Consider the following 21,411-nt stretch of genomic DNA (forward strand, 5'->3'; position numbering starts at 1 on the left):
TTTGAGGCTGGGAATGTGGCTTATGCATGAATCCTTGGGTTCAATTTCTTGGTACCATATACATAAAAAAATGAATAAAGTTAAAAGAATATATTGTTAAAAAAAATAAAAAACCCACACTTTAAGAACTGGATTTTCTGAAACTTTAATTTGAAAGTTTTTTGATAAAACATAGAAGTTTATGAAGCCAGTATAATGTAAAATAGTGGTACAAATAAAATGAATTATTCAATATTTTTGGCTGTAAACTTTATAACATTTTAATTTTTATACTACACAGAACATGAAATTATTTGGAGCCACAATTATTTACTGAACCAAATTCTAGAATTTTGCGCTGCTAGGAATTATTACTTAGATTAAGACTCCTATTTTTTGCTTAGAAAGTACTTTTTCTGCTAGGAATATTTTAGAATGTTCCTGGTTAATAATGCTGAATTAGTCTAATTGTTCCTTGAAGTTGTGAAAAGTAACAAATTCTCCATGAAAACCTCCATTTGTAGCACTGACTAAACCTGCAAGAAATTCAGGTGCTGTCCTTCATCACAGTCATATTGTACTAGTGTAGGTTTCTTTCTAATTATTTTATTATAGTTCAAATGCCATTTTCCCATTAGGCATATAATAAGCTATATTTTCATGTATTAAAATCTTGTTTATTAATGGCTTTTACACAGGACAGACTTGGGTTTCTAGACCATTTGTAAGAATTTCCTATTAAGATATTCAATGAAGCATGGGAACAATGCAAGAGTAATTTATTAACATATCAAGAGGTTTTAATTTGCTAACATTTTCCTATCATGTTACTGTGACAGAATAGAAAGAACAAATCGCTAAAGCATGGAAAACAGTAGAATTGGAAGAAAAAGCTATCTATCTTTTTAAAGAGCTCATGAGCTCAACTGTTCACAACATGAGGAATTCATGCTTGCAAAAGTACAGTCTGATTCATGCTGCCTAATTTATTAGGCTTTGTCTGTTTATCTCTACCATTTTTTAACACTATAGACAGTTGGAACAATACATGTAAGTCACAAAAGGAAAGGCTCTTCCAAAAGAAATATAGATGAAATATATCAGCTTAAGAAACTTGAAGAAGGTTTGTGTCTTCCACTTGTATTAGAAACAGTGACTTCTTCGTTTAATTCATCTTTCCCTTTCTACATGGATAAACTAAATGTCTTTTACTACTAGCAAATATTTTACCAGATGTCTCAGCAGTCCACATTAATCATAATGTATCTGTCCACATGTCAGAGTAGTTGAGTATGTACTTCCAGTGTGGTACAGTCCCCACTACAGCCGTATTAACACACTGGCCTCATGCTTCTGTTAACTGAGTTCTCATCTTTGCTCAGGAATCAACCTCTGTCAAGAGACTGTGACTATGTTTTAGTCACATATTTAATTCATGTGATTTTTTTCTACCTAGTACAGAAATCTATCTTCTGAACCTATAGGTAGTGAGTGCATGATAAATATCTGATGACTTACTGAAAGAATAAATAAAAAATTAATGGGGGAAAGAAAGAAAATCTTGTCTCTAAGTTTCCTTATGATAGCCCAGTTGGATTTCAAAGAAAAAAGACATCCTTCCTTGTTTGAAAAAGAATCTTAAACCGCTGTAGTAATAATCAGCTTATGAGGTTTAATACAATTCATCATATTTAATATACAATGCCTGTTTGATTAATGTTAAACAGAATATGTACAAATAAAAACTATTTTAACAGTTTTCATTCTTGTATCAATAGTTTAATTTGGTTTCGTTTTACACCATTTACACCTCAACTTTAGAAAGTCATGCCCCGAATTCATATAACTGACTACAATACTGAAGATTACTAATTACAATATGGCTGTAATAGTAGAAATTTATCATTTATCATTTGAAGACATTTTTTAAGTACATGGCTTATTTCAATGATTCAGAAATATCTTAACAATACATACCACACATACAAACACTAATTAATAATTAATAATGATGCAATGCACTATTCAAAGTTCTTTATACTTACTTTCTCATTGTTCCTCACAACAATCCTATTATTATTGTCCCCATTACACAGGCCAGGAAGTAAGTAATACTACAGCTAATAAGTAGCAGAATTAGGATTTCAATCCATGCAGCCTAGCTCCAGAGTTCTAGCTCCTAACCACTATTTATTATCTCTCTGTATATCTCTCTATAAAATAAAATACCTTATTTAATTTTGTGGCAACTGATCTTATTAGTTTGATAATAGGAGGGGAGACCTCATAATTACAATGCTTCTGTTTACCTAATCCCTAATGGTTATTTGTAACATGGTAATAATTGGAGTTTTTGTTCACTGGAATCACATTAAAAAAAGTATTGTATTTGCAAACATACTAGGTTTCAGTTGCATCTGTCTGATGCTTTAAGATGCTACTAAACTCGTTTCTTGGATCCTTTTTATCATCCATAAGTGTCACAACTGTAATTATCAATGACCTAGATAAGTATAATTTGATAAGGGAAGTCACTGAGCTAGAGAGTAAATGAAATATAAGAATATGGAAAAATAGGTAAACAACCTTCAAAACTGGGCTAAGAAATATTCTATTTTTAAAAATAATAATAAATTATAACTGGTGCAATGTTTCTATGTGTCAAGTACTATTTTATCTTCTTTAAATGTACATGCCACTTGAACTTAACAACTATTTGGTCATAGGATAGCATCATTCTCTAATTACAAATGAACAAACAGTAAGCAGCTTGAGGCCACACAGCTAATAAAGTGGATACAAATCTTCAGCCTGGGTAGGTCTAGCTTTCAAAGCAAGATAAGAAGCGAAGAAGATGTGCTGTTAAGAGCCATCTGTGGCATGAAATTTAAATTGGGTACAATGATGTTTCTCTAATTTAGATGTTTTATAACAGCCCAGGCTATGAGCTAAGTAAGCATGCTCCCACAAAATCAAGTGTACACATATACTTTTTAACCTTCTCTGGATTGCTAAACTAGACAATTAAGTTTGACAGAAAAGAGATGATTTCAAAAGAGATGATTTGTGGCTAAAGCACATAAAATTTAGTATTGGGCTTAGGCCATAAAACATTATATATTAAATACTATAACATACATTCATCCAAACTCACACGTATATCTTTATAATATATATATACATACACAATAAAATTTTTGAGTTTATATCTCAGAAACATGACTCATCATATTAGCTATAAGGTATTAAGGCTATTAAGCACTTTCTTGGGGTTATTTTTTTATTTCTTCATTGCATTTCAAATAGTTTAATACCCTACTTAAATTTCCTCTTGACAAATGACATAAAGTAGCCCAAAATTTGCTTTGTAATTTTTATTCCCATTAAATCTTTTTTTTTGCCATTTTAAGGCATATATTCTTTCTGTGTTTAAACAGACCCTTTATCCTTTTCAGTAGTAAGTTCTCTTTGACACTGATTTTTGTGTGTGTGTATGTGTGTGTGCCCATTGCAAGGTCTTGAGCTTGGTACCAATGTGTTGTCCCTTAGTTTTTTTCACTCAAGGTGGGTGCTCTACCACTTGGGTCATAGCTCTACTGCTAGCTTTTAATTGGAGATAAGAGTGTCACATGACTTTCTTACCCAGGCTAGCTTCAAACCTTGATGCTCAGATCTCAGATTCTTGAGTAGCAAGAATTAAAGGCATGAGCCATCAGCAACTGGCTATATATGTATATTTTTAACATGCATAATTGTCTAGAAAATGTATCTCAACAATAATTGGCCATTATAATTTTATTACTTTCAGATTTGTTACCATGCCATTTAAATCCTGCAGTATCTGAACAATCTCTTCCTATATCTGCTCTTTCCTAAACATTCATTTAATTTTTCCCATAATAGCAATAATCTGTCCTTTTGTTGTGTTTTTTTGGGGTGGTTTTAAGTGATGACTATAAAAGCAGGAGAGACAATTCAGTTTACTTATCAACATTAATTGGAATTATGCACTAGTAGAAATCCTTTAGATTGCAACCACTATAGGATATAAACTTCTATGTATTTAAAAGTTACCTTTGAGAGATCTCTGAAGTTTCCTGGAAGTGTCAGGTCCAGTTCTTCTGATTCATAATTTGTTAAGACCCATGGAAACACAGGATATTGGTTTAGATCATTATATGTCCGCCCTTGTAAACAACAAATAAAAATTAGAATACGATAATTACTTATTAAGTCATTAATCTTCTTGTAATACATAAGGAAACTATTAAATTTCAGAAGAAAAGTAACTCTTTTACTTACTGAACTACGTCTGTGTTTAATTAAAAACATTCTGCTAATTATGCATTTAAAACTAGGTCCCTTAATAATTTAAAAATAATACCTAGAATTACTATACATAAGACTGATATATACACATACTGCTGGTTGGCCGTCATTCTCTTCCTTTTGGGCTAGCTTCTTTTACAAATAGTTCTGGTATAGATTTAGTTCCTATGTATATAGTTCCTATGGGCAGAGATGATATGCCTCAGGTAGAGATTTTCAGGGTTGTTTGAGTTTGTCTGTTTATTTTTAAGGGAATCATTTAAATATTCCAAGAAGGATACAGAGACATGCAAGTTGAGAAAGTACAATACTTGCCCTCCTAATTTACTGGAAGAACATATGATCAAATGAAATTAAGAAAATCTAAGATGGGCGCCAGGGGCTCATACCTGTAATCCTAGCTACTCAGGAAGCTGAAATCTGAGGATCATGGTTCAAAACCAGCCTAGGCAGGAAAGTCCATGAAACTCTTATCTCCGATAAACTACTCAGAAAAAGCTAGAAGAGGCACTGTGTTGTGGCTAATTTAGTAGAGCACTAGCTTTGAGCAAAAGGACAGCTCCCAGGCCCAGACCTCAAGCCACAGGACCAGAAAAAAAGAAATCCAAACTTAAAGGATCTAGACAAAACTTAATCATGTGTCATATGTAACTTCCTAAATGTTCATTCCAAATCACAGAAAACAGCCTTTTCCCTATCATTTAGTCATATGTATTTCATTCAGTAAGTCTTGATACACATATTATAGGTCCAGTAGTGCAGCATATGCAGGTATTATTATGTTCCTTATTAGGAAATGGCACTAAATGATACATACGCTAACAGCAATTGGTAAATATATATATGTATACATATATATATATATAATACAGAATTATTTTAACATCTTATTGGGTAATAATATTATCTGATATCAAATCATTCATTTTGCATCTAAACTACATGCTGTTTGAAATATGTTAGCTGAGTTGAGTGGGTTATACCTAGAGGGAACTGATGAAAAGCATTACTGCTGCTTCCTCTTGGTATTTACTGAGATGAAGTCACAGCCTCTTCAGGAGTCTAATCTGGATGTAGAGTCTGACTTGTTTTTACCTTTCAAAATCTTTTTATATTGGTGCATATGATCAATCATAAAATATTTGTTGCTGGAATAAATAGGTGTGTGTGTGTGTGTGTGTGTGTGTGTGTGTGTGTGTGTGCATCAAAGCTCGAATAAAATGAGCTAAATTTTAAAAGGTAAACAAACTAAGTCAAACAAGGAAAAACTTCTGAACATTCTTTTATGGGATGAGGACTTTTACAAAAGCATAGAAGTATAAATGAGAGAGGATTGTGTATGTGGAACTAGAATGTTTGCAGCTACTCAGACAAACCAAAATATGGACTTGTTTTAAGTTTATGAAACTCTCATTTAAATTATAATCTTATAGTAATCTTAACAAACATAAATTACATGAAAAACGAATTTTAATAAAAATTTCCACTTTTGTTTTGCAACATGGTCAGCCTATATATATTTAATAAGATTTTAATACTACAGGAAAGAAAAACATGAGTGGGGGTACTTTGTAATTTTTGTACTCTAAATTTGAGTTAATTAGCATAATCCCTTCATTTTACTGAAGATCTTGTGAAATAAAGAAAAAATTAGTTTACTGTAAGAGAACAATTCCAAACTAATCTCTATTAAGTTCTGGATATTTATTTGTCAATTCTTTCTGTTTGTAGTTGTTGTTTTTGAAGACAGTTTAAATTTAATAAATGTACTATATTGTAATTGGTAGAGTTCTTTCCTTAAAAGCAGGATATATTTTACATAGGTTATGCTAACTCTGCTTACGCACATTTATCTTAGAGGATGAATATTAAATATTGGAAGCCTGTGACACTAATCTACTCAAACAATAAGAATGAAGCAGAGTAAATGAGATCTCAGAAACACTGGATATGTTTCTTCATTTAAAAAAAAACTTTTTAATTAAACCATCCAATTTAATGTTTTTATATGGCACTTTAGTTTTGAAGGTAAAATGATCTAGAGACAGCTGACAAAGAAATTATAACTGCAATTCCTTGGTGAAAATGTTAATGACAGCAAAATATTGTTTAATTAGATGATTGCAGCATCTGGATTAACACGCTTTAAGAGCGATGTTCCTGGGCTTGTCGGCTTCTTCACACTTTACAGACATTTTGTCATCTCTAGGTCATTAGGAAAGAATTTTTAATGATTTTTCTAGAAGCAAGCAGTTCAAGTTACATCTAATTAGATGACAATAATAAGCCCAACACATGCAGAAGCTAAATATATACATAATTAACCAGGGAGGGCTTGTTCATCACAGAGTAAAAAAGTGGAAAATGCTAAACAGGAGAAAAAGGATGGGGTTGGGGAAGTTATGCTGAATTCATTAGCTAATCATATAAAAAAAAAGCAACTCAAAAACTCTCAAGTTGAACTGAATCATTTGCACAAAAGTATGTTAGCAATCATTTTTTTTTAACGTAAGGATGTCAGATTTGAACATCTTTTTCTTAGTATTTTTTAATAAGGTATAAAATGAAGCATAGGTTGTATCTTTCAGAACACAATGAACAGAAATCAAGTCTGGAAATAGAGGTTGAAATGGTATTTTTAGTTGAATCTAATCATAATTAAAATTCTTTCAGTCTTCCAAAATTTAGTGTTTCCTGAAAAAAAAACTCTCAAGTGTTTCAAAAACAGTTAAATAAATTTTGCTAAGACAGACTCACATGCAGATTTTCTTTTTAAATCAAGCCTTAAAAGACTATTTAATGAAGTGAAACTGAGTGTATAGGTTCATGCCTATAATCCCAATACTTCGGAGGTTGAGACACACACAGATATATGTATGCATACACACATACACACACAGACATGTGTATAGGTATATAGGTATGCGTGTATATATACATACATACATATCTATGTATGTATGTGTAAATACATGTATTACATGGGCATCTGAAAAGCCCATACAATGCTTCAATACCAAGACACTACTGCCAAAATGCTTTATAGAGTCTCCTTTCTTTTATTTTTTCTGCCTGTCATGATTGAACTCAGGGCCTACTCGTGCTTCTTTTGCTCAAGACTGGCACTCTACCACCTGAACCACAGCTCCACTTCCAGCTTTTTTTTTTGAGTAGTTTATTGAAGATAAGAGTCCTATGGGCTTTCCTGTCTGTGCTTGTTTCAAACCGTGATCCTCAGATCTCAGCCTCCTGAGTAGCTAGGATTACAGGTGTGGGCCTCTGGCAGCAGGCTATAGTCTCATTTTTTTTAAATGCACATAGAAAGGAGAAAAATATGACAGTCAAATAAAAGAGACATTAAGAAAGAAGTAGAGAGCAAGAAATAGGTCATAAATATACTTCATATTTGACTTTAAAATAGTATTTTTGTTGTTATTTGTGGGTCTTGAACTCTGGGTCTGAGCACTGTCCTGAGCTCTTCAGCTCAAGAAGAACACTCTACCACTTGAGCCACAGTGCCACAGTGGTTCATTAGAGATAAGAGTCTCATAGATGTTCCTGCCTGGGCTGACTTTGAACCGTGATCCTCAGATCTCAGCCTCCTGAGTAGTGAGGATTACACACATGAGCCACTGACGCCCGGCAAAATAGTATTTTTAGGAAAAAAATAACCTGAGAATGTTTGATAGTAACTAAAATATTTATAGGAACTGTAATTAATAAACTTATCTTTATATGCATTTTTTTACAGAATATAGGTATAGTGCAGCACAATGGTATAATCATTAAGTGGGAATATGTTAGGAATAAAAATTCCTGAGTCTGTACCAAGTTAAAACTTCTTGGGTGAGGCTTAACCTTCTCTGTTTCAAAAAGCCTGATTGCAATGTGGTAAAATTTGAGAACTGTTTGGCCCAGTAGATGCATACTTGAGCAAGTAATGGCAGTGTTGTTGCTGGTGGCACTAAGCTAAGTCCCTCTCTAAGATCCCTTTCATCAGCATATCTCCTTTCTAGGAGTCACTTCAATGGCTGCAGAGCAAAGGTAATAAAGGCCTGGCCCACTTGCCTCACTGCAAGACAACTCAGAATGGTTATCAAGTCAGCTTCAGGTTCCCAGCTCTGCTCAGAAATCCGTGGAATTTTTTATTTTAATGACATTGGAGCTTAAATTCTACCTCGTTCTTTCTTGCTCTCCCACCGTGGTGATCTCAAAGGTCCTCACCATAAAAATTTCTTTGCTAATTTCTGTTCAAAATCTGTTTAGATCTAAATGAGGGTCTACATCAAATTCAATAATTCTAGGCCCCTCTAGCAAAATGTCATGATAGTAAATAAACTTCAAAGGATCTTCTGATGAATGGAAAAGAAAGTAAAACTGTTTTGAATCATTTGCTGTTTAGGTTTTAGAGCATCTACTAGAAAAAGGCTTTGGCTGGAGGTGAAATGGAAAGGCTCCAAGAATATCCTGGAGCAGGGGGGGGCAGTGTACACTCAAAACTGAATCTGACTGTGTCACTTGTTAGCTCTGAATCTTGGAACAGTTATTTAATTTCCCTGTACCTCCTTTGTTCACTAGGGATAAGAGCGGAACTTAAATTTTGGGGCTGTGGAAATTAAATAAGTAAAGAAACATAAAGCCTGAAGAACAATGTTTGGCATATGTTACACATTTCAATAAACATTAACTACTAGTTATATCTTCCTGAATTTTGATATCAACAATTACAGAGGTGTTCCAAATTAAATAATGAAAAATAAACAATAAAAATACTTTTGACTCTTGATATTTTGATATCAGAAATCAGATCTTGATACCAACAATAATTAAATAAATGTTTTAAAAGAGCTATGACAAGATCCAAACCAACTATTCTCTAGCTTTGGACTACCTAGCACATTAAATATCATAGAAATAATTTTTGTCAAAACAATACTGATATCCTCTCTAGAATGATAAATTTTGTTTTAATCAATTACATTAAATATTTATTGAACAATAACTGTATCTCTGAAACTGTGTAAATGAAACAATGGGAAAGAATTTGTCAGCAAAAGTGATACTGGCACACTTGCTTTCAGAGTGTCTTTATTTTTGTATCTTCAGAGACCTCTGAGAGTTGTCTGAAGATACAAATAATACACATATTTTCTACAATTCATAGCAACAGACAATTCATATTGCTTTCCCAATGCTTAATATTGGTATTAGTGACCTTCATGTTGATGCTTAAGTATAAACTGGTAGTTTAGGATGATGTCAAGGTAAGAATTAATAGTAATATAGTCAGGAGAGCACTTCAGGATGTTCATATACATAACTTTTCCCAACTGTCATTCTACTTATAAATGCTCTTTTTGTCAGGATAATCACTAATGTCTGACCAAACTATCAAGGAGTTAGCTTAAAGCTCATCTTTTCTATGAACCTTCAGTAGTCCACCTCATACTGATCTTTCAGGTTTCTAAACTTTCATTAAATCTAGCAGCACTTAAATACATTCTTCACTATCTTTTCATGCAACTTTTTCTAGTCAGTATGTTTAGTTAGATAGAGCAATAGTGCTCAAGTTCATTGCATCAATATCACCTAGAGGCTGGCTAAGAGGCAGGCTGCTGGACTACAGCTTCAGATCCAGTGGGTGTAAGGAAGTCTTTCAGAATCTATAGCTCCAAAGGTCCCTAAGTGGTACTGATGCCAATGATGAACTCTTGGAGAAGCATTAAACTACCAAAGAGTACAGTGACTTTAACTTTTTTGGTTAATAACATCATATATATTGTCATCCATACTGCCATTATTCTTTTTTTTTTTTTTTGTCGGTTGTGGGGCTGTTCCTGTGCTCTTCAGTTCAAGGAGAGTGCTCTACTACTTGAACCACAGCACCACTTCTGGTTTTCTAGTGGTTTTTATTGGAAATAAGAGTTTCATGGACTTTCCTGCCCAGGCTGGCTTTGAACTGCGATCCTCAGATCTCAGCCTCCTGAGTAGCTAGGATTACAGGCGTGAGCCACTGGTGCCCGGCTTCTGCCATTATTCTTATCTAACTTTACCCCCTTGTTTTCTCCCCGCCACCCCTTGGAATGCCTTCTGATTGCCTTCTAAGTTCTTCTTGCTTATATTTCAGTTTCCAATTTAAAGGTCACATATGAGAGAATTTCCTGCTCTTTTAGTTCAAAGTAATGGCTTCTAGATCTGTGACTCCCAAATGGCTTAATTTGCACTCCCATTATAAATATTCTGATTTATTGGAATACTGGTATACATGTATAGTATGATCTCTTCGAAGACAAAAAGCATACTTTATTTGGTTTAATAGTTGCAATGCAAAACACAGTAAACTATTTACTGGAATGAGCAAACTGATGTCAATTTACATTTCTGTAATATTCTTCTTATAGCTCTAATTATAAGTTATTATAATTCCAATTCATGTCACACATAATTATCATTTTAATTTTCTTAAAATTGCACATTGCATTCCTTCAAAACTATACTGACTCCTAAAAGCCTGTTTATAATCTGGCTCCTAATAGCTCACATATTATCTGTTATTCTCTGCTCTAGTCAAAATATGATGCTCTTTGCTCTATCATTCATTTCTTCCCTAACACACTTTCAAAGTCCTCTCTTCTGTTTAGCATTTGCAGAATTCACTATTCATAGCACTTATTCAAGCCTTAATATCAGCTGTCTTAAACTGCCAGTATGGGGATTTGAATATAGAACTTCAAGCTCATTGCCCTTTTTGCTCATGATTAACCACCTCAAAACTGGTAATTATTCTGTGGCTCAAAGTGGTAAAGAGGTAGCCTTCAGCAAAAGGGTCTGGGACAGCACCCAAGCGCTGAGTTCAAGCCCCATGACTGACAAAAAAAAAAGAAAGAAAAAGAAAAAAAGAGAAAGAAAAAGCTCCATCTAGAGAGTAAAGAGCATCTCATCTTAGAACAGCAGGATCTTTTCATATAAATGGAATGGAAACTGAACTGAAAGAAAGGTATATTATTCTACTCTCCAGTTTTAATCCAACAGCTCTATGAAACTAGCACTGGCAAGAGAAAACAACAACAACAAAACAAACAAACAAAAAACTCAAGTAATGGCAGGTACTTCCTCCTGACAAACTTTCAACAAACAAAAATAAAGACAATACAGGGAATATGAAAAAAAAATCTGCACTCAGTATAAAAAGAATGCTATCCAGAAATGTTAGGAAAGGACCTGAAAATACATACTGCATTAACAAGAAGAAATTTTAACAAATTAAAATCCTTCTCAATATGAGAAATACTTTGATTTTAAAAATAAGTAGTTAATAATCATTCAGATTTCAGATAGCAAATTATACTTATAGAGATAAACAATTGAATATACATGAGTTAAAATATCTAATGCTGAAGTAATTAAGAGGTTGACTTATTTCAAAGATAAGGGAAATACAGTAGGAAGTTGTTCAAAATTAAATATAGTTTTAGGAATAAAAGAAAGATGCAAACATTCTAAATCACTAAAGTGGTGAGTAAAAAATTATCCATGTTACCAAATAAGGACAAAACAATATGAAAAGCAAGAAAACCCATAAAATAGTATGCAACAGAATGGTTTAGGACTAAGCACACCAGTTACTCTAGTGGATGCAAAGATAACTAATACTACTACCAAAAGACTAAAAGTTCAAGATAGAGAGTGTAATTTATGTTTCATGCCACAAGCTGGAAGATCTGAGATTTGTTCCCTATTTTCCTTGGCTCTGAGACTTAGGCTTTTTCTGCTCAGTCGTGTTGGCAACCTAAATACAGTGGGTTCTCCCTAATTGCAGTTTTTGCACCATGGATTCAACAAACAATGGATCAATTTTTTTTTTAATGAGGCACTTAACTGAATTTTTTCTTGTCATGATTGCATAAATGTTATAATCTAGCAACTATTTAACATAGCATTTGTATCATATTAGCCATTCTAAGTAGACATGATTTAAAGTATATGGGAGAATGTGAGATTATACAACACTCTGCCATGTTATATAGAAGACTTTGCATCCTCACATTTTATATTTGCAGGGGATCCTGGAACCAATCCCTTCAGATACTGAAGGCTACTGCTAAGGAAATTAAGTTCTTTACACTCCAAATATTTAAATTCATTAGATCTATACGTGAAAATAATGTTCTAGAGTTAAATAATATAAAAATCTTTGTTTTAACTTTGAGGGAATAAATAGGTTTCTTCTCTCTATATATACATATATGTGTTTATATGTATATACTACATATAAACTATGTATATGAATGCATATATATGAACATGATTAAGATTTTTAAAATATTGCAAAAACCTTTATCCTTTTATATTGACAAGTTATGTTCTCTTACCTATTTAATACACACCTATGACATATTTAGTATTTACTTACTATATCCTTTTTTTTGGGGGGGGGGTCCCGTCATGGGGCCTGCACTCTGGGCCTGAGCGCTGTACCTCAGCAATTCAGCTCAAGGCTAGCGCTCTACCACTTGAGCCACAGCACCACTTCCGGCTTTTTTCTTTTTGCTTATGTGGTGCTGAGAAATCGAACACAGGGCCTCATTTATGCAAGGCAAGTGCTCTACCACTGAGCCACCTTCCCAGCCCACTTACTATATTCTTGTTCATATTTACATATACCAGATTTTTATTTATTTATTTATTTATTTTTGGGTCTGGTCGTGGGGCCTGAACTCTGGGCCTGGGTGCTGTCCTTCAGCTCTTCAGCTCAAGGCTAGTGCTCTGCCACTTGAGCCACAGCGCCACTTCTGGCTTTTTTCTTTTTGCTTATGTGGTGTTAAGGAATCAAACCCAGGGCCTCATGCATGCAAGGCAAGTGCTCTACTACTGAGCCATCTTCCCAGCCCCTAAGATTTTTAAAGTGTTATTATGTAGTTATCTTTTAAAAGCAATTATTCATTATAGGATAGTCATAATGAAATAATAACTACACATGAACATATAAATTTATATAGTTAAATTCATAGAGTTACAATTTTTTGTCAGCCTAATCTATAGAAGTGAGTTGTTTCTGAGTCAATGTGAATAAAAAATTTTGGAATTCAACTTCAGGGGGAAAATAAGGTACTTAAAACTTATAGGCATATTTACTCACTGACAATCACTGATTTAGCAGAAAAACAAAAGCTACTATACCTCTTTGTTTAATTCACACATACAGTAAATGCTGAGCTTGATGGCAGTTACTCACCATCCAGAAATAAGATTTTTATTTTTATTGAAAAACTTTAAGGGAAAAAAAAAGGTGCTGTAACCCAATCATGTCATAATCCAGGAGACATCTGTACTAGGCAGAATCCTGTTGTTATTTTCTTGTCTTTGTCACTATTGCTGAGAATGACAAAGTAGTGAAATTACATTTCCCATTATTATTTCCAGATTCTCTCTGGCAATGGTTTGTTGACTCTAATAAACCTTCAGACAAAGCTGTCAGCAAAGGAAATGGCAGAAAGAGTGCCAAGGAAAAGTCTCTTCAACAATAAATGCATCTAAAACCTTGGTATTGGCTTGTACCGTTTCTAATAAAATGTAATGTGAGTGCTTCAATATTTATTCTAATGGTGCCTTTGAATCCCTAAGAGAAAAATGTATCATGTCAAGTCATATTACAAATGAATTTGATGAAGATAAACCTATTATGATGAACTTAAAAGAGAGATCTCTCACCTGCTATAGTATTGAGAAACATCAAGTACTCAAAGTTTGAAATTTCCCTTCTTTGCCAACGCTGGGTCATGTTGGAAGATTTATAAAGCTGTCGAGGAGTCGCCAAGGATATCCTCCTAGTAAATGAACATATCACAACAATTTTTTTACTCATAGCTTTTAAAAATTCAATACTAATATATGTTAGTTTGATAACATCCAAATGAAAATAATTTATAACTTGTCCATCAGAGATGAATCATAGACTATGTCCTCAATGCAGAAATTAGCAATATTTGAGAATTATATTTCAAAGATAATTATTAAAGATAAGCAAATTTGAAAACAACTCTATTTGTAAATTGTAGCTGCAAATGTATATAAGAAAAAAAAGTTAAAATCATGCTCAAAATGAGTACAGGTATTTTTAAGCAGAGCAAAGCTACTCAATGATAACTAGTTAGTAGGTATTTAGTTAGACACCTGACTGCCAGCATTTCACTTAAATCTTATACAATGGTGGTTAACACTGAATGTGTTACACTTGCCCCTAAAGTACATGCACCACACAATAATACATACCTCTAATGATGTAAAAAACAAACTAAGCCCCACAAAAAAAATGTATCGTTCCACAATAAATGACAAATGATCAACCAGGTATTCATATCATGTCAACTTTAGTGTCTCAGTAACATTTTTATTTTGCCAGTCCTGGGGCTTGAACTCCCTAAAATTCTTTTGTTTTTTGGGGGGGTCGGGTCGTGGAGCCTGAACTCTGGGCCTGGGCGCTGTCCCTCAGCTCTTTAGCTCAAGGCTAGCGCTCTACTACTTGAGCCACAGCGCCACTTCCGGCCTTTTTTCTTTTTGCTTATGTGGTGCTGAGGAATCAAACCCAGGGCCTCATGCATGCAAGGCAAGTGCTCTACCACTGAGCCACCTTCCCAGCCCCCCCTAAAATTCTTTTGCTCAAGGCTAGTGCTCTACCACTTGAGCCACAGTACCACTTCTGGCTTTTGCTGAGTAGTTTATTGGAGATAAGAGTCTCACAGAATTTCCTGCCTGGGCTGGCTTCAAACCACAATCCTCAGATCTCAGCCTCCTGAGTAGCTAGGATGACAGGTGTGAGCCACTGGCACCTGGCCTCAGTAACTTTTTCATGGTGCTCCTTGGCTAAGAGAAATATCTATTAGTTCTGCTTATTATGTAGTTAAATCTAAACAACTAACTAAATAATTTATATCTGCTATGGTTTGGATGTGGATTGAGTGTGTCCCTCAAAGATTCATGTGCTAAAAGCTTAATCAGTAGTGTGGTAGTGTTGAGGGTCTCACAGAAGGTTTTAGGTCAGAGAAACATAATCCTCACAGGACGCTGGTGCTGGTGTACTGTAGAGATTTGTCAGGAGCACAGGCTGTTCAAATGGGTTGTCATTATATGTTCTTGGCCCCTTCTCTATGAAGGCATTTTTATTTTCTCTTTCTCTATTACATTGTGATACAATCAAGGGGCCTCACTAGCCGCTGAACAGATGAGACTGCCTGATGGTGGACTTTTGGACTCAAAAACTATGAATTAAATAAACTTCCTTACTTTATACCCAATATCAGGTATTCTGTGTAGCATTGCAAAATGAGCTAACATAACATCTTAAGAACTTAACAGCTGTTTGGAAATAAACACTCAAAAAATAGTGCCCCTGATGGGCACTGTAGGTTCTGGCACTACACCTTCATTTTTCCTGCTCTATGCTAACTTTTCATGGAGCTCTGTTTTGAACACAGTGGCCAGTTTCACAAAGTTATCATCCAAAAGTAAGAGTACTATTTAAAGTTGAAATTTACAAATAAAGAGTATTAAGTATCCTAACACATGATGACCATTTAAGTTCATCAACTCTGTACATATAACTATGCTACTTCCCTGGTAAGTGAAGAATCTAAGAAAATGTAAATATAATTGATTGTACTGGTTGATAGAAAACCCACAAAATAGTTATGGGTATGAAGTCTAGAATATGAACAAGTATTTGTCATTATTTTTCTCTTAGTGTGTGAAGGAATTGCTTTTAGCACTAATGTGAGTCTCCTGAATAGGAATTGAAGAAGTGAGCTAGATGAGCCCGGTGCAGGTGGCTCTCGCCTGTAATCCTAGCTACTCAGGAGGCTGAGATTGACGATCAAAGTTCAAAGCCATCCTGAGCAGGAAAGCCCATGAAACTCTGATCTCCAATTAGTCAATGACAACAACAACAAAAAATAGAACTGGAGCTGTGGGTCAAATAGTAAAAAAGATCAGGGAAAGTGCCAGGCCCTGAGTTCAAGCCACAGGGCCAGTACAAAAACCAACCAACCAACCAACCAGCCAAAAACATAAGAACAAACAAAACAACCTACAAGAATAATATTAGGAAACAAAGGAAAAGTTAGGGTCAATAAAAGGGTGTTCTGAGATAGAATGGCTTCATGAAATAACAGAGAAACAAAAATTCTAACCATTTATTTGGCTTCTAGTTTCTCCATTCAGAAAAGTATTATGCCAAAGTGAAAGAAAGACCAGACATGATTAAAAGATAATTGACTCTCATAATAGGTAAGAGAGCTGCTGTTTGTTTTAAATGAACTCAGATTCAGACAAGTTTGGGAGTGCTCAAGGAAATTACACATGCCACCTAGAAAATCGCTTCAGTAATCTTTCAGGAATCATGTTCATTGAGTAAGACGCCAGGAGGCATCTTTTCTGTCTGACAAAGAAACAAGTTAGACCGATTTGTGAGTCCTTAATATTTATTCCTGGAAAAACTTTTGAATTGGTGCTTAAACCAGTGTGTGTCCACATGGGAAAGGAAATAGTGATTACTATGAATCAGCTTAAATTCAATAAGTCTTGCAAAACTAATCTCATTGTCTTTGATAGACTAAATGCATTTTTTCTTTGACCTGTATTTTATATAAGTGCTTAAGTACTTAGGACTTAATCTTGTCATTCTCTTAGCAAATAACCTGAGCATGTACATACATGTCAGTGGATTGTTCTTCCATAGTAAGCTTAAAGAGATAAGATGTAATGCAAGGGAACTCCAGTTGAATGGCACTTATAAAGCACTTCTGCAATTAGGCAGTGTGCTAGGTGCTGCAGATTAAAAGATAAGTAAAACACACTCCTTGTGTTTAAAATGTCTGTAACCCATTTAAGGAAAGACAGACAAAGATTAGTTTTCTTTTCCACTGAGCTAAGAGCCTGCAAATAATCCTCAGGGCTGTATTGGTCTCTGTGGTAGACATTGTTGCTTATCTACCTGAGGCCAATTTCCCCTTTTCCCTCACCAGCTGAATCTCTTTTGCTCAGGTCAGAGGTAGTTAATTCTCAGGAGTATGTGTTCTATAAACTCTAGGTAATCATTAAGTCATCATACTTACTACTTATTGATTCAAGTATTAGGAAGGTAAACCCGTTTCACCAAAGTAACTTGATTTTTTTTAAAAAAATTTTTATTGTGAAAATACCATACAGAGGGGCTACAATGACATGAGCAAGGTAATGAGTACATTTCTTATCAAGCATTGTTGCTTCCTCCTTTGTTTTTCCCCTACCATCCCTGCCCTCCCATCTCTACGGCTACACTCCCCCACCCCTGCCAAAGTTGTACCCCCCCACTTGCCCACCCCCCACCAAAGTTGTAGAGTTCATTTTTCAACATAGCATCTTGTACATCTCATTGTTGCAATGGGTCACCAAAGTAACTTGAGATAAAGTTTGCTGGAGACATATGAGAAATATACTCTTTCCAAAACGAAGAACTTTCAGGGATATTCCCAGTTTCTTATGTGAATGTAAACAGGAAAAGATGCTGTATCTTGAACAGTTGCAGTGATTTTTATATGAGGCCAACATGGAATTATGACATTGATGAGTCTCTGAACCACTATTGGCAAGATCTTTTTTTTTTTTTTTTTGCTTATGTGGTGCTGAGGAATCAAACCCAGGGCCTCAGGCATGCAAGGCAAGCGCTCTACCACTGAGCCACCTTCCCAGCCCCTATTGGCAAGATGTTAACTCTTGATCTGTTATAGTAAAACGTACACACACACAGACACATACACACAGAGTCTACTTTTAGCCAGGTATTCATTTTCTTTGAGCCAAAAACAGAAAATGATACTACATATATATATATATATATATATATATATATATATATAGTAATACATTTAATTACTGTGCTTTACATTTAGATTATTTTCTATCAATAAAATAAGGCTTCAAGACAATTCTTGTAGAATACTAAAACGAATGATTTAGATATTGGTTAAAATCATACTGTAATAAACTCTAAAAAGCTTTAGTGGGGGCTGGGAAGGTGGCTTAGTGGTAGAGTGCTTGCCTTGCATGCATGAGGCCCTGGGATCGATTCCTCAGCACCACATAAGCAGAAAAAAAAAGCTGGAAGTGGAGCTGTGGCTCAAGCGGTAGGGTGCTAGCCTTAAGCTGAAGAGTTGAGGGACAACGCCCAGGCCCAGAGTGCAGGCCCCACGATCAGACTCCCTCCCCCTCAAAAAAAAGCTTGTTTCTGTGTGTGTGTGTGTGTGTGTGTATGCGTGCGCGCACACAAAAGCATGTGCACTGTTCCTGCCCTTGAACTCAGGGCCTGGGTGCTGTCACTGAGCTTTTTTGCTCAAGGCTAGCAGTCTATTAGCTATACCATAGTTCAACTTAGAGCTTTTCTTCAGTAGTTAATTGGAGTCCAGGGTCTCATCAACTTTCCTGCTTGGTCTGGCTTCAGACCCCAATCCTCAAATCTCAGCCTCCTAAATAGCTAGAATTACAGGCATGAGCTGGTGCCTGGCTAAGAGGCATTTTAAAAAGCTTCTTCATTATTGTGATTAATCACAAAAACCTTGAAAGAATTCAGGTATGTTTCCTATAAGATTTCAACCAAGAAATAGCATCTTCATTATGTTAGAAGTTATAGATAACCTACCTTTCTACCTACCTATTTAGATATGTTGTAAGTAAAAATCTGTACTAGTTATTCTGTCATTATTTAAATGTATGTTTTCATAACCTCTTTGCCTATAAATAACTCACAGAAGACAACTATTGGTTCTCAAAATAATTATAATGGTAGAAGTATATTTACATTTCTGACATTTTGAGCACTGAAATATGTGAACAAATTATAGACAATGTGCAATATCATATAATTACCTGGCTTGTGGCAAACCATAGCTGGTCCCAACTCCAACCCGAGGCAAACTATAGACAACTTTTTTTACTGTTGCTTGATCAGGGAAATTAAACATAACAGAGGCTGTAGAAAGAAGAAAAGAATGTGATTTAGAAAATCACAGAAAAACTAACTAATTTAAGAAATAATTTTCAAGTGCCTATTATGATTTATTTGTAATGGTACTGAATCTTCACGGAAAATGATCCTGCTGCATAGCTGTCTTCCTCCTCCTCCTCTTCCTCCCCCTCCTCCCTCCCTCCCTCCCTCCCTCCCTCCCTCCCTCCCTTCCTTCCCCCTCTACCTCCCTCTCTCCTCACTCTCTCCCTCCCTCTCCCCCACCTCTCTCTTGTTGTTTTATGCTTTTGCCAGTTCTGGGACTTGAACTCTGGGCCTGGGTGCTGTCCCTGAGCTTCTTTTGCTCAAGGTGAGCACTCTACTACTTGAGCCACAGCACTACTTCTGGCTTTTTTGAGTAGTTTATTGTAGATAAGATTCTTGTGGAGTTTCCTGCCTGAGTTGGCTTAGAACCATAATCCTCAGATCTCAGCCTCCTGAGTAGCTAGGATTATAGGTATGAGCGATCAGCACCTGGCTCTCCTCTCTGGTAATACTGGGGTTTGAACTCAGTGCCTTCTTATGCTTGCTAGACAGGCACGATCATGCTGAGCCACATCTCCAGTCTTAACAACTCTTTTTCAAACATTCTTTTCAATTTAAAAACTACAAAAAGAATTTTTGTTTGTTTTAATGAGAGGATAGCAAAGTAAGAAATGAAATGGCCAAAGTCATGACAGTTCTGTGATATCAATTTGTAATATTAACCTTCAAGCACAGTTTTCTACTTAATTTATTAAAGAGGACTTACTTCTGTTTGCCATGAATACCTCCAGAGCAGTATTCTGCAGAAGATAACGTCTTGAAAACACAGCTCGTATCTCGCTGAACATCCATTTTCCATGAAGTCCCTCAGTGTATGCAAGAACCTAAAACAAACAGTTTAGAAGGAAATAGTTATCAGCAAAATATGTAGTTAAGATTTTGAGACTATTTTAGAATTATATTTAAGTCAGTACATTAGGATTAGAGTATCTTCCTAAATTCATGATACACAACAATATTGCCCATCATTTAATACTATGTATTTGCAAAAATGCTTGCCTTTCCATATTTTCTTAGCTCATGAGAAAGTTAAATTGTAGAAAAATTACACATTCAAGGTGAGTCTGACTTACAACAGAAAACACGTTATTGTATTAGAGCACTACAAATGATTAATTGGGCCTGGTAACCCTTGTGATATTTATTGTTGGTCCTTTCCAATATCTTGCTTCTTGGAAATCATATCATCCCCAGGCATCCCAAGCAATGGGTTATGATTGGACTAAGCCAGAGACTGGCAAACATTTTTGGTAGAAGTCCATATCATAAGTATTTTCAAGTTTGTAGGCCATGTGGTCTTTGTTGTAACTATTAACCTTGTAGTATGAAAGCAGCCACAAACAATGTATATGTAAAAGAGTATGCCTATATTCTAATAAAACTTTATTTGCACAAAAGTGACTTAATTTGGAACAAGGTCAGAATTTGGCTCACCCACATTCTAAGCTAACTGTGACAATGTTCCTCTCTCCTTTCCCAAATTCTCTTGAGGCTTTTGGAGAGGAAACTTGACCAGGCACTGGCTAATGAGAAAAAAGCTGAACACAGCTCTTGATATTTCAGAAAAGTTGATTAAGAATAACTGCATGACCCTTTTCCCTCCTGATTGATATGATGGTTCAAACTGTAGTAGTTTGTAGAGGGCTGTGTAAAGAAGATTGAGGTAACCAGAACAAGCTGAACAATCTCAGCAATGGTCTCTATCTGTACTTTCTATACTTATGGTAAGTTCAATCCATACTTGTTAAACCACAGATGTCAAGTGTGCAGCAAATACATTTTTCTTGATATATCACTTATGTATATTTAACAATAAGTGTTTTTGCTACTTGCTCTGATATATTCAACTGTACTTGTGTTTGCGTTGGGGAAAATGGAAACTAGTTAATGAGTGGCTTTCTTTGACTTTAAAGATGGCTACTGTTTTCACTATATTTGATGTCAGTATAACTTGTGGAGGAGATGGGGAAAAACCAGTTGTTTAAGGATACAGGTGGATCTGATGCAACAATGAGAAGTACAAG

At 35.1% G+C, this 21,411-nt stretch overlaps 1 protein-coding gene across 1 annotated transcript in view; it reads right to left on the reverse strand.

Moving 5' to 3' along the window:
* The window catches only part of Nbea (neurobeachin), a 546,038-nt gene that overhangs the window by 87,912 nt on the left and 436,715 nt on the right, over positions 1-21,411 (reverse strand). Inside the window, exons 42-45 of the mRNA XM_013031451.1 lie at positions 20,094-20,211; positions 19,207-19,309; positions 14,020-14,135; positions 4,054-4,166 (exon numbers count right to left, since the gene is read on the reverse strand). Coding sequence (XP_012886905.1) covers positions 4,054-4,166; positions 14,020-14,135; positions 19,207-19,309; positions 20,094-20,211 — 450 coding nt within the window. The remainder of the gene's footprint in view (positions 1-4,053; positions 4,167-14,019; positions 14,136-19,206; positions 19,310-20,093; positions 20,212-21,411) is intronic.

The sequence above is a fragment of the Dipodomys ordii genome, unplaced genomic scaffold (assembly GCF_000151885.1).
Source record: "Dipodomys ordii isolate 6190 unplaced genomic scaffold, Dord_2.0 Scaffold140, whole genome shotgun sequence".
Taxonomy (NCBI): domain Eukaryota; kingdom Metazoa; phylum Chordata; class Mammalia; order Rodentia; family Heteromyidae; genus Dipodomys; species Dipodomys ordii.